The 14,523-nt window shown below is 41.6% G+C and overlaps 1 protein-coding gene across 1 annotated transcript in view; it reads right to left on the bottom strand.

Annotated features, from left to right (window-relative positions):
- LOC134348211 (coagulation factor X-like) overlaps positions 1-8,550 on the bottom strand; it is a 61,321-nt gene extending 52,771 nt beyond the window's left edge. The window contains exons 1-2 of the mRNA XM_063051237.1: positions 8,305-8,550; positions 784-944 (exon numbers count right to left, since the gene is read on the bottom strand). Coding sequence (XP_062907307.1) covers positions 784-944; positions 8,305-8,374 — 231 coding nt within the window. The 5' untranslated portion in view covers positions 8,375-8,550. The remainder of the gene's footprint in view (positions 1-783; positions 945-8,304) is intronic.
- Positions 8,551-14,523: the final 5,973 nt, after the last annotated feature.

The raw sequence follows: 14,523 nt of genomic DNA, 5'->3' as shown, positions 1-14,523 counted from the left end.
AGTTACCAGCACAAGTGGTACATGCGAGCTCGATTTCAACATTTAAGAGAAGTTTGGGAAGGTACATGGATGGTAGGGATATGGAGAGCTGTGGTCCCAGTGCATGTCAATGAGAATAGGCTGTTTAAATGGTTTCAGCATGGACTAGATGGGCTGAATGGCCTGTTTCTGTGCTGTAGTTTTTTATGGCTCTATGAATAGATCATTTTCAGATTGTCAGAATTAACTGGTAAGGTGCCACGAGGATAAGAGATAGGGCCTTAATTACTCAAAATCTGTATTAATGACTTGGATGGAGCAGCTAAGAGTACTGTAGCCAAACTTGCTGATAAAAAGGACAGTGGATCAATAGTTGTGAGGAGCCTACAAATAAGTTTAGTGAGTAGCCAAAATGGCAGATGGAAAAATGTGAGGTTACCTGTTTCGGAAGGAAGAATAGAAAAAAGCAAATTATTACTTAAAAGGAGGGAGTTCACAAAATGTTGGGTGTAAAGAGGCTTGGTTCTCCAGGTATCCAAAAACACAAACAATTAGCAAGTAATTAGGAAGCTAATGGGATGCTGGTGATTTTTTTAGGGAGAATATTTAACCCTGTTTTCTGTGATTATCCTCTATGCCTTCAGTTTCCTCTTTGATTTCATCTCTCTCCTCTTCTGGAATCTCTCTTAGATATATTACTTTCTGTTCATCCCTGAACTTCATTACTCCACTATCAGTGGATACACTCATGATCAGGATAGCTAAAGTCAGCAGTTTGAATACACAACCAACTTGTACACTCACAGTTCGCTGGTCATCTTCAAAATATTCTCTTGCTTCTTCTTGTGAGCACCTCTCTTCGATGCACTCTCTCTCCAAGTTACCTTCTTTCAGTTCTTCAAAGAAGCTGTTCTCACGCCTTTGGCGTGTTAAGAAGTTGCTGGCCTTTTTGTCGGATACAAATACTTGAACAGAAGCAGACCATGTTAGTGATTATCCTGGCTCAATGATAGTGACTCAATGTCAGCTAAGCCTCCAGTCAGTAATAGTATAAGACTGGGACCTGGTCAGATAGAAAGACAGAATCAACCTTGTGGAATTGTGTGCTTATCCCAACCTGCAAAATCTCAGACCTACCCTTACCTATACAGCCATTGGCCTATCAACAGATAATAGGTCTGATCAATAGAGAAGGGAGTACTAGAAACTGATTATAGGCCTAAGTCTGATCAATACGTTTTTGCTTTACCTTGACCATTTGAGTTGTAGGACCTATATCAGCTCTAGAATCAAAGCTATATTCCTGAACTATACAATCTTCATCCATTCCAATCTCTATCTTCTTTGATCTATCTTGTGCATATAGAATTATCATCTATTCTAGATGTACAGACACTGGGGCTATTTCTGGGTTACAGAATCCGTATCTAGTTTTGGACATACAGCATCATGGCTCATCTCAAATATCAGTCAATTCACCAACATCGCAGTCCTGTGAAATCATGGCCCATCCTAAACTGCTGGATTATGGACATATGTCAGGATTGTGAAATGATGTACCTTCAGTAGTCCCAAGAATTATGGCTTTGTCCTGACTTGTTAGATTACAGACTACCACTGACATAGGAATAAGGAAAATGGAATAAAAGGACATTTTTCTACTCAATTTAAAAAGATTTTGTTGATTCATTTACACACCTCTGTTAAGAAATTATGTTAATCTCAGATTTAAGATTAATAATTAGTTGAGCACCAGTTATCCTTTTTTAAAGAGAATTCTAAATTTCCACCACCTTATTGGTGAAAATCTGGTTCTAGCACTTCTGTCTTAAATCCTTTGAGTATGGAATAAATCCTTCCCCTTTCACCATCTCTTTCCATTAAAATCTGAAAATCTCAAGTTAATTCTAGGGAACATGTTCTAGTTATGGTGATTTACCTGTGGAGCACAAATGTTATTCTCACTTATTATCAGTACTCTCTTGTCTACAGCCTTCCTGTCCTCCTTCCATGTTCCAGCCAGGGTTGTGTATGGTGGGCCCTTTGTTCTTCTTTCCCCTAGATACACAGGCCAGAATTCTACCATCTTTCTGATTATTGTCCATACCTGTCCAAGACATTTTCATTGATGGACTTCTTCGGACCACACTGGTCCTACTGATCTTTCTATGACCAAAGTGATTGACTTCTTTACATTTTAATGCTGCCACATAAATTGTTTGCAGGCTATCTTTATGGCAACTGTAAGTCCCAATATGTGATTTTCTCTTCCATAATTTAAATCAACTATAAATATGTTGCTGTGCCATCAGAAGTCTTAATGGAACACCACTCATTACATCCAGACAACTTAGTAGCTGCCTCCTATCCCTACTTGAAGTTTCCCGCTGTTTTCCAATCATCAGGAAGATCATATAAGTTACAAATGTAGATTTACAGGCTAACTCTATAACTATTCACTGAATATCTATGTAGTCTTTCTGTGATTAGCTTAAAATGTTCAAGGTAATTAGAAATTGGTTTGTAATGTCTCACGTACTGAAGAGATGACCCTAAACTATTGGACTGCTGCTCCCTGGTTTCCTGCTGAAGGACAAAATCTCTGAAAGATCAGTAAAGAGAATTTAAGCCTCAAAAGGAGCCACAGAGCATTAATACAGAAAAAATAATGCCTTAGGTCAACAGTAAAGATAAGCATATTTCAACCAGTTCAAGAAAGTGCTGAAGCAACTGAAAGCAAGCAAATCGTTTCTAGGCACAGTGTAGGGGTTGCCTGATTCTACAACAATACTGATGCCAGAAATGCAAAGGAAGAAATTTGAGCAAAAAACAAGTATTATTTTCAGAAATGTAAGGAGAGTCTAGGAGGTAAATTTGTTGGGATTTGCATGTCATGCTTCAAATTGTGGATTGTGAGCGACAATAAAAATATCACTCACATCATACAAACTTCGAAAGGAAAAATAATGTTAAAATAGAGAAGGTATTTAAATTTAGGTAAAACATTCATTTTAATAGAATTAATTCAGCCAATCAATGATAACGAAAGGGGCGACCAATTTGATAATATTCTTTTTATATAATTTAATAAAGTAAGAAATGTTCTTTAAATAGGTGTTTATAATTCTTAGTAATTGTTACACTTAAATAAGTGAATTGGTTTCTTACAATTTTAAAAGGATGGTTAACATCAATTAATGGCAAATTATTCAGAGGAAACTAAATATAGTTGACCAAAAACCCATTTTTTTCAGTACTTACAAATTAGAGATTTTCTGCAATCTCAATTATATGCATTTCCTAATAGACCTGATAAGAACATATTAGATGAAATTCTTAATATGAAACCATTTTATAATAGTTCAGTATCCAATATTTATGATATGTTGTTGGGAATGCGAAATTATTCTTTAGACAAGATTAAAAATCTTTGGGAACAAAATTTACAGACCTCAATTTCAGAAGGAACTTGGAATGAGATTTTTAAATTGTTTAATAATTCATTGCTATGTGCTCGTCATTCCCTCCTACAATTTAAAGTGGTTCATAGGACTTATATGACCAAGGATAAATTATCTTGTTTTTATAAAGATGTATTTCCCTATTGTGATAGGTGTAACAATGGAGAAGCTTCATTTATTCATATGTTTTGGACTTGCCCAAGTCTTGGAAAATATTAAACACAAAATACTCTGCAGATGCTGGGGTCAAAGCAACACTCACAACATGCTGGAGGAACTCAGCAGGTCGGGCAGCATCCGTGGAAATGACCAGTCAATGTTTCAGGCCGGACCCCTTCATCAAAACTGAAGGGGCAATGGGCAGAGGCCCTATAAAGAAGGTGGGGGGAGGGTAGGAAGGAGAAAGCTGGTAGGTACCAGGTGAAAAACCAGTAAGGGGTAAGATAAAGGGGTGGGGGAGGGGAAGCAGGGAGGTGATAGGCAGGAAAGGTGAAGAAGGAATAGAGGAAAGCACAATGGGTAGTAGAAGGAGGTGGAACCAAGAGGGAGGTGATAGGCAGCTGGGGGAGGGGGCAGAGTGAAATAGGGACAGGGGAAGGGAGAGGGAGGGAATTACCGGAAGTTGGAGAATTCTATGTTCATACCAAGGGGCTGGAGATTACCTAGACGGTATATAAGGTGTTGCTCCTCCAACCTGAGTTTAGCTTCATCATGGCAGTAGAGGAGGCCATGTATGGACATACCTGAATGGGAATGGGAAGCAGAGTTGAAGTGGGTGGCTACCGAGAGATCCTGTCTGTTGTGGCGGACGGAGCGGAGGTGCTTGATGAAGTGGTCCCCTAATCTGCGTCAGATTTCACCGATGTAGAGGAGGCCGCACCAGGAGTACTGGATACAATAGATGACCCCAACAGACTCACAACTGAAGTGTTGCCTCACCTGGAAGGACTGTGTTGGGGCCCTGAATAGTGGCAAGAGAGGAGGTGTAGGGACAGGTGTAGCACTTACGCTTACAGGGATAAGTGCCGGGTGGGAGATCCGTGGGGAGGGATGTGTGGACCAGGGAGTCATGGAGGGACCGATCCCTGCGGAAAGCAGAGAGGGGTGGACAGGGAAAGATGTGCTTAGTGGTGGGGTCCTGTTGAAGATGGAAGAAGTTGCAGAGGATAATGTGCTGGATCCGGAGGCTGGTGGGGTGGTAGGTGAGGACAAGGGGAACTCTGTCCCTGTTGTGGTGGCAGGAGGATGGGGTGAGGGCCGAAGTGCGGGAAATGGAGGAGATGCGGGTGAGGGCATCGTTGATGATGGCAGAAGGGAAACCACGATCCTTAAAGAAAGAGGACATTTGTGACGTCCCAGAATGGAAAGCCTCATCCTAGGAGCAGACGCAGCAGAGGCGGAGGAACTGGGAATAGGGAATGGCATTTTTGCATGTGGCGAGGTGGGAAGAAGTATAGTCAAGGTAGTTATGAGAGTCAGTGGGCTTGTAGAAGATGTCAGTGGACAGTCTGTCTCCAGAGATGGAGACTGAGAGATCGAGAAAGGGGAGAGAAGTGTCTGAGATAGATCAAGTGAATTTGAGGGCTGGGTGGAAGTTTGAAGTAAAGTCGATGAAATAGACGAGGTCAGCATGGGTGCAGGAAGCAGCACCAACGTAGTCGTCAATGTAGCGAAGGAAAAGTTGGGGAGCAGTACTAGAATAGGTTTGGAGCACAGACTATTCCACATAACTAACAAAGACAGTTATCACCTCCCTGCTTCCCCTCCCCCACCACCCCTTTATCTTTCCCCTTACTGGTTTTTCACCTGGAACCCACCAGCCTTCTCCTTCCCACCCTCCCCCCACCTTCTTTATAGGGCCTCTGCCTCTTCCCCCTACAGTCCTGACAAAGGGTTCCGGCCCGAAACGTTGACTGGTCGTTTCCACAGATGCTGCCCGACCTGCTGAGTTCCTCCAATGTGTTGTGAGTGTTGCTTGAAAAATATTGGAAGGAAATATTTTGAACTTTTTCTGTACTCTTTAAAGTAAATTTTAACTCTAATCCTTTGACTGCCCTATTTGGTATTGTTGGATGGAAAGATATTATCTTGAAGACATCTGATCTGCACATTCTGGCTTTTATCTCTGTTATGGCTAGGAGGACACTTTTGTTTAAATGGAAGGATGCTGTTCTGCCTAATCATGCTCAGTGGTTACGGGATGATATGGCATGCCTAAATTTAGAAAAGATTTGTTGTTCAATTTCTGAATCTAACCAAGATTTTCAAAATTTGTGGCTGTTTTTAAATTATTTTCACAATCTTTGACTTCTTGTTAAAGTACAGAAGTTGGTTAATAGTATATTTCTTTATCTGATAAGTTTCTTTTTTCTTTTTTTTCCCAAACAGCTTCGGCTTTGGTAGTGGGTGTAGGTCTTTTTTTCCCTTAATAAAATTGCTTATATTCTAATATACGAACTAATCTAATCCATATGAATATAGAGTAAGGAGTTTGTTAATGTGATTCAATATACTGTATCTGGTATTATTATATTTTGTCTTTTGTTTTATAACATGTATTCTCTTGAACTCTGTATTCTTCTATATATAGAAATCAAAATCAATATAAATATTGAAAAAGAAAGAAAAAAGAGAAGGGAGTACTAGAAATGTCTTTGGGGTGAAAAAGTTTAATCTACTTCTCTTAAACCAATCTATCTTGGCCACAGAAAGCAAACCTATATTATCAGCTCCTGCTGCACAGACCAAAATACCAACAAAGGCTGTGTCCAGTGTGCAGTCGTGGGTCATCTCTTATCTCAATATGATTACGCGATCGAACTTAGAACTTCTAAACAGAATATGATTGCAGCTGCATTGTCAAGGTTATCATGTACATTTGTCAGGGGGAGAGAACATGACCTTCATAGTGGAACCAGACAAAGATGGTTTTCGAGTTATAGTAATAATATAATAAAACACAGAAGAAAATCTGCAAAACATGAGTCTACAGAAAAAGAATAGACAGACACTAGTCTAGATGAAGACAATATAAGTTGTTGACAGATCAAGGTCATATGAAATGGGAACACTGACTTATCACACCAAGTGTATTGAGAAGACAAATTTTAGGAGATCCTTGAATGGCATCGTGAATTTAGAGGAGCTATTGGGAGTTTTGATTCTAGGCTTGGATTATTTAAAGATCTAACATTACAAATCCAAAACATCGAACACACCTTCACAGAGATGAAAAAGGTTAACAAGGTGATTATTGGAAAGAGGAGAGTGATATCTTATTTATAGATCTTCTCCAAAGTGGATCAAGGTAAAACATGACCCACTTCAATATACTGCAATCATGAGAAATTAAGATTTTTGGCTCACCAGAAATATTGGATAATAGTTATCAGTTTTGTTCATTTCTATCTGAGAGCATTTTGAAGCAAAATAGAATTAACCTAATGTTTTCTTCACTGTTGTATCCAGCATGATTTAGCATGGCTGAAAGACAAGAAGGAGTATTCAAAGAAGCACTGAAGAAAAAAAAATATACAAGGGGTTTCGTTCCAATTAGGAAATTGTTGTGGTGTGTAATGTGATTTGGTATCTTGTGCAATTTAGAAAATAAAGTCAGACGGATACACACAATTCCTGCAAGGGATGTGCAAGAAAACTTTGAAGAATTGTGTCCTTATCAGTCTTTTCTGGAAGTTAATCCAGTGGTACCTGTGGAAAAATATTTACACCATTCTTCTAAATTACAACAAATTATATACCCTTAGCTAGGATTGAACACCATTTCATGTTCCCTTGTGAAGATCAAAGCTCCACAAAAAAAGCTCTGAGTAGCATAAATCAATACATACCATGAAAATATGAATAAAATGGGAGAGCGGTGTTAATATGTTTATCTATGACAAGTATAATGAATGCACACATACAATGTAATTAGAAAGCTCAATGTATCAGTGCACATGTTCAGGCAGGTCTCTATATCTCTCGATATTTCCCCACATACTATTGCACTGATATTACAGTTATGAATAAAAGAGAAGTGTTGTGTTCAGTTCTGGTTGCCCATTAGAGGAAGGACAAGGAAGCTGTGGAGAAGGTGCGGAAGAGGTTTACCAGGATGCTGCCTGAGAGGAGATCCGACAGAAATTTATAAAATTAGGAGAAGCATAGATAGGCAGTCAGATTTCTTTCTCATGGTAGATATATGAATAGATGGCAGACCTTTAAGATGAGGTGGGGGGAGGGGCAAAATTTAAAGGAGATATGTGGGCCAAGATTTTACCCAGAGAGTGATAGGTGCCTGGAACGGGCTGCCAGGAGTGGTTGTGGAAACAAATACAATAGTAAAGTTACACGGCTTTTAGATAGGCTCATGAATATGCAGGAAATGAAGACACATAAATATGAATGGTCTGCAGGCAAAGGGATTAGTTTAATTTGGTGTCATGTTCAGCACAGACATCTTGGATGTTGTTGTGCTATGTTGTATAAACATGGCAGAAGATCAGGCAGACTCAAGAAATAGCTTAAATAATTAACAAACTTACAATAATTATAACCCAGATTAACTCATTATTATCACCATGTATTTGGCATCAATGGATGCCTTTTAAATGAAAGCCTTACTTCACTAAATTTCTTCCAATTCCTCACACTAAGCAAACTCCAAAAGAACTCCTAAACAAGAGCTGTGAGCAATTGTTTCAAATACTGAAGCATTCAGATTGTAAGCTTTGATAGTAACCTTAAAAAGTCAGTGGCTCTTCCTCCTTAAACTGAGGTTTACAAAGTCGGAAATTTACACTGAGCCCTGTTTTAAAGTGTCTCACTGAAAATTTAGCACAAAAAGTTTACCAAGAGACAATACCTTCAGTTTTAGTTCCTGTGAGACTAATGATGAGAAGGAAAAGATTTATGGCCCAGAAAAGATTCGCCATGGTCCGTTTCTGTTAAAGCTTCTTGTATCTGAATTTCAGTGCTCTGACTAAATAAACAGAAGTTCAAAGTTCGGTGGCCAGATTAGTAAAACTCTTGATTCCTATTGATCCTCAGTTCACATTGCCAGAGTCCTGTCTGATTTCTAGTCATAAGATCTCTTCCTTTTCAATTGGTGAAGTGAAGGCAAGAATTTAAGAACAAAACACCCTTCCTCCAAATTCATTGTATGCCTCCACTGGAGAAAGCTAGGACAGCTCCTTGTTTCAGGGAAAATGTAGTTCTCACCTTCCTACCTAAAAATTAGTCATCCCCACCCCCACCACCAAATTTCCCAACATAATATAAACTCATGTAGTCCAGGAAGTGACCTCAACTTTTAAAATATTTCTTCCATTCATATCTGGGTTGCACTTGTTGCCCTTGACTAATGGCCCCTGAGTAGGTGGTAGGCAGTGACCTTCTTTATCTGTACCAGTGCACGTGTTGTTCATTCAGGAGTTCCAGGATTTGGACCCACTGGCCATAAGAGAGAGGCAATTTATTTTTCCACCTGTAGATGTTGTGGAACTAGGAAGGGAACTTGCAGGTGGTGGCATTCCCAGGAATCTACTGCTCTTGTCCTTCCCGGTGGTAGGTTACACATCTGAAGTGCTGAGTGACTGAAGTCCATTTTGTAGATAGTACAAACTGCAGCCACTATTCACCATTGGTTGAAGGAACAAATGTGCCAATCAAAATGGGCAGCATCGTCCTTGGTTGTGTCGTGTCCTGTGTGCTGTGGAGTTTCACTCATTTTGGCAAATGGAGAGTTTTCATCATACTTCAGGCTTGTACATTGTAGGTGATGGAAGGGTTTTGGAATGTCAGGAAGTGAGTCGGTCTTTGAACTCCATTTTAACCACTTTTTAACCTCTCTTGTGGTGATGCAGCTTTTTGACCCAAAACCTCGACAATTCTTCGCTTCAAAGCTGCTGGTGAACGCAGCGGGCCAGGCAGCATCTCTAGGAAGAGGTACAGTCGATATTTCAGGCCGAGACCCTTCGTCAGGACTAACTGAAGGAAGAGTTAGTAACTCTTACTAACTTACTTACTCACTCTTCCCTCAGTTAGTCCTGACGAAGGGTCTCGGCCTGAAACGTCGACTGTACCTCTTCCTAGAGATGCTGCCTGGCCTGCTGCGTTCACCAGCAACTTTTATGTGTGTTGCTTGAATTTCCAGCATCTGCAGAATTCCTGTTGTTTACAATTCTTCGCTGTTTGTCCAGCCGAGTTCCTGTAGCAGATTGTTACTCTAGATCAGGGGTTACGAAACATTTTAGTGCCATGGACCCCGATCATTAACTGAGGGGTCTGTAGTGCCAAGATTGGGAAATCCTGCTCTAGGTTTAAGCATCTGCAGTCTCTTGTTTCAGGTATTGGTTAGACATGTTCTTGTTGGATTGGACCTTGTATGACATATGTGTTAAATGGACTGAATATTACTTGTTACTTATCAGCTAAATTTTATCTGGGTCTTGTTGCAGGCAGCCATGGACTGCTTCATAAATTGAGCTGTGTAAATGGAGTTGAAAATTGTTCAATAATCAGTGAACATTTCCCTAACCTTATGATGGAAGGAAGGTAATTGATTAAGCAGTTGAAGATGGATGGACCTAGGTCCTGCCCTGATAGCCTAAGCTTGAGGTGATAGACTGCTAGCACAAACAGGCATCTTATTTTGTTTTGTTCTAGATCATTAAGATTTATTTGATAGCTTATGCATTCCAATTATTTCACTGTTTTCCCCACGATGCCCAATTTTTCTAGGGCTCCGAAACACCACACCAAGTCCAGCACTGCCTTAATGATATTCACTGTCATCTCGTTTCTGGATTTCAGCTCTTTGCTTCATGCATGATCAAGGCAATGATGAGATCTCCTGCTGCGTGTGGTTACAAGAAAGATCAAAGCATTTCCACCATCTCCCCACAACCTAGCTCCCTTTATCTTCCCATCCCAGCGTATGGGCACCACTTCACAACGACCCAGCTCACTCCACCTCACTCCAGCCGTAACGTCGTTCCCACCTCATCCAAGATGTGGTGTCTCTCTGCTCCGTGTGCCATGTGTGGTGTCCACTGGCCCAATAGTGGTGTTCCATCCAATCCTTTCCACTCTTCACTTAGCCATTAAACTCTATCCTCTGTTGTACTGCAGGTAGGAGATCTGAAATTATGGAGCTTTAGCAGCAAAAAAAGTTGAGAAGAAATAAAATCCCATTTTAATCCAGTGCAGGCAGCAGGATTACCTGTTCATAGGGCTATTTAACTACTTACTCACGTAGCATCTTTACGGGCACTCTCTGATCAGCTTTGCACCAAGGGGTGTGTTGAAGTTCTTTGGGCTCTGGCTACTCCTCAACTCCTCAACTCTCAGTGTACGGTTCTGTTCCCTGACTCACCAGCAGCTTCAACTCATTTCAGGACACTCCATTTGTCCACTTAAGTGGTAGACGGCAGGGGAACAAATCCTGCAGGATACCAGCTGGACCCACATCAGTTTTATGAATTTAGGATCAACACGAACTGAAAAGTTTCTGAGAAGCAGCCTCAAAGGGCTGTGAGATCTGGCTGCTCCTATCCAGTACACACTGAAAGTACCCTGCTCCAGTATCATCATTCATGTCTTGACCTCCCTAGAATATCTGAGTCATTATTGCTGCTTATCAAAAGGAATCTTGTTTAGCTCCACCATCTGATATGTTCACTCCTACAAACAGCAAAACCAATTTCCTTTCTCTTTTCACTTTTAGAAATTGTTCTTTCTCATCAATCTTGTGTTTGATGCTGATTCAAGATTCAATCTTGAATCTTGATACCATCCATTACAATACTGCAGAGGTGTGGTTACCATGTTGAATGATGTTTGTGTATTTTCTGACTTACAAAACCAATTAACTTCTAGGTGACTGTAAAAATGGAACTTGCTCATCGGCCATGGACTTGGTTTAAGTTTCACTTTGTTCGATGACTTGCATCACTTGTAATTGTCCTTAAATGCTACAGCTGTGTGAGACTGTAAAAGTGCCTGTGTCTTTGAGAGGTTGGATCTACCCTCATTACTGCTCCTGTAAAGGGTCTTCAAACAGATTCAGACTCTGGGCTTTGTCACTGCACTGGCTGAGACCTACTCACCGCTGAGGTGTTGCCATTTGCTGTAGAGTCTGTTGTGTAAAGGGGTAGGTACTTACTGTTATATTGTGGAAAGCGTTTCTTGAGCTAGTGGTAACTTACTTCAAGGGGTTGACACTGATGCATGGTATCTTCCCATGGTGGCTTTTTCAGTCTCGCCCTATGTTCTGACATTTAATGGATTAGACCCGGAAAACAAATTTTTGCACACTTCTATCACAATGATACCTGTGATTTTCTGAAAAGTGAGGGTGGTATTGTGTAGTCAGAGTACCTGGCTTTTATCCCCACCTCTTCTCAGCTTTTCACATCCCACTCCCAGCTAGGACAAGTGCAGCAGGGTGTGGGAAGTGCAGAATTGAGAAGGAGTGGGAGTGAAAGCAAGGGGGGAACTGAATGGCTGAGGTTGGGGTTTAGGGGTGTGGGGCGATAGTTTCAGTGCTGCATTTCTTGCTTTATGAAACGGTTGGGATTGAGAACTAGAACCACAGTTGACCATGACTGTGCTAGGGTCCGAGGAGCCCAGCACTTTGCTAAAACAAATTTCACTTGAAACAGTGACTGATTTATTGCACTTACTGTCCTGTTTTCAGTCATCATGATGTACTTTCTGTTGAACACACAGCAGCAGGCCATCCACCCTAGCTTTATGAAGTGAAGGAAGCACTGCAGGTGGGTCTTCTTTTCAGAAAAATGACTCCATTATCAGGATGAACAGCAGCAGGAAGTATCTGCTCCCGTTTCCTCTGGGCAAGGTTTCAACAGTAAATACGTAGGAATCCGGCAGAGCATGCTGACAATCACACACTGTACCATTATTGCCTGAGTGCCAGTGCAAAGTAGAGCAACATTCTTGGTTGTACAGAATTTGAAGCTATCAGTTCCCACATGACACAACCTCCGCACCATCGTCTCCTCTGCAGTTTGTAGTTTGTGCTGGCTGATCCCATTCCTTCCATGCCAGCCCCGTTCCCTGCCGATCCTGCTCCCAGCTGGCATCACCTCACTCATGTGCCTTTTGTATTTCTCCCTGTAGCATACTGGGCGGGATGATGCTGAACCTGACTAATAGGAAACCCAGAGGAAGACTTACAGTCATTAGAAATCTGAAATGGAAACAAGGTGAGAGAGGGAAAAGGGAATGGGAAGTGGAGAAGGGGGGGGGGGTCGGGGGCATCGCTGGAAGGACGAATGTGCTAATCCCTTCCCTGACCCGACTCAGCTTTGTTCATATCACACTTGCAGGCTGGTCAATTTTCACATGTAGATCTCCCACCTGCAGCTACTTATTATTTTTTTATTTAGCGATACAGTGTGGAGTCGACCCTCTGGTCCTTCAAGCCACTCCACCCCACAAACCCCACAACTCTAATTAACCCTAATCACTGAACAATTTACAATCAACAATGAACCCACCCGGTAGGTTGGTGGGCCGTGGGAGGAAACCGGGGCATTCCACGGGGAGGACATACACACTCCATACAGAACAGTACCAGGACTGAACCCCAGACTCTATTGAACCATCAATGATTTCTTATCATCTTCTTCTGTGAAGTGTGCTGTGGAGCTTGGCATGGATTTTATCCCTGCAAACAAGTGCTGAATATTTTCTATCTTGTCTCTGCCAAGGTGAATGCTTTAGATGCCAGTTCTGTTGGCTTATCTGTCTGCACTTGGGCTACTCCCAGGACCTTAGTAGAAAAATGTACTTATAACCAGGTTCTTCCTGTTGATCTGTGACAGGTAACAAGATTCTGTCACAGATTTGCAGCTATGAGTTTATGCAGAACCTGAATTGCCTACTCTCAGTTCCATACTCCACGCTGCTCTCAATACATTCATGACTATGCACACCTCACGTGCCGCGTATAAATTTGCTGATGACACAACTGCCATTGGCAGAACTCAGATGGTGCTGAGGGGCATACAGGAGTGAAATAGATTGGCCAGCACTCAAGGTAAGACCAGGGAATGAATTGTGAACTTCAGCAATGGTAAGTCAGAGAACACACACCAGTCCTCAATGAGCGGTCAGCAGTGAAAAGGATGAGCAGCTTCAAGTTCCTGAGTGTTAACTTCTCTGAGGATCTACCGTGGGTCCAACACATTGATGCAATTATGAAGAAGGCACTCCATTGGTTATATTTCATTAGGAGTTTGAGGAGATTTGGTATGTCAACAGTGACTGTAGCACATTTCTACAGATATTTCGTGGAGAGCATTCTGACTGGTTGTATCACTGTCTGGTACAGAGGTGCCAATGCACAGGATCAGAAAACGCTGCAGAGATTTGTAAACTCAGCCAGCTCCATCATGGGCAATGACCTCCCATCCATCGAGGACCTCTTCAGCAGACAATACCATCATTAATGACCCTCACCACATGGCCTCTTCTCATTGTTACCATCAGGGAGGAGGTGCAGAGCTTGAAGAAACACACTCAACATTTTCGCACCAGCTTCTTCAACTCTGCCATTAGATTTCTGAATGGACCATGAAAATCATGAATTGGGCCTCAGGTAGCGGTTAGTGCAATGTTTTTACAGCTCTGGGCATTGGACTTCAGGCTTCGACCCCGTCATCCTCTGTAAGAAGTCTCTATACATCTTCCCCATGAAAGGTGTGGGTTTTCTCTGGGTCCTCCACTTTGTTTCCACAGTCCAAAGACCTACTGGATCATTGAAAATTGTCCTATGTTTAGGTTAGTGTTAATTCAGGGTTTTATTTTATTGAGTTTCAGTGCAGAATAGACCTTTCCCAGTAATCCTAGTCTAACCACGGGACAATTTACAATGACTCTACCATCTGGTACGTCTTTGGACTGTGGGAGGAAACGGGAGCACCTGGAGGAAACCCACGTGGTCATGGAGAGAACGTACAGACTCCTGACAGGCAGCAGTGGGAATGGAAGATGGGTCACCTGTACTGTAAAGCGTTGTGCTAACCACTACACTACTGTGACACCCGACGGAGTTTGC

The sequence above is a fragment of the Mobula hypostoma genome, chromosome 6 (genome assembly GCF_963921235.1).
Source record: "Mobula hypostoma chromosome 6, sMobHyp1.1, whole genome shotgun sequence".
Classification (NCBI taxonomy): Eukaryota; Metazoa; Chordata; class Chondrichthyes; order Myliobatiformes; family Myliobatidae; genus Mobula; species Mobula hypostoma.
This window is presented reverse-complemented; position numbering and strand designations above follow the sequence as displayed.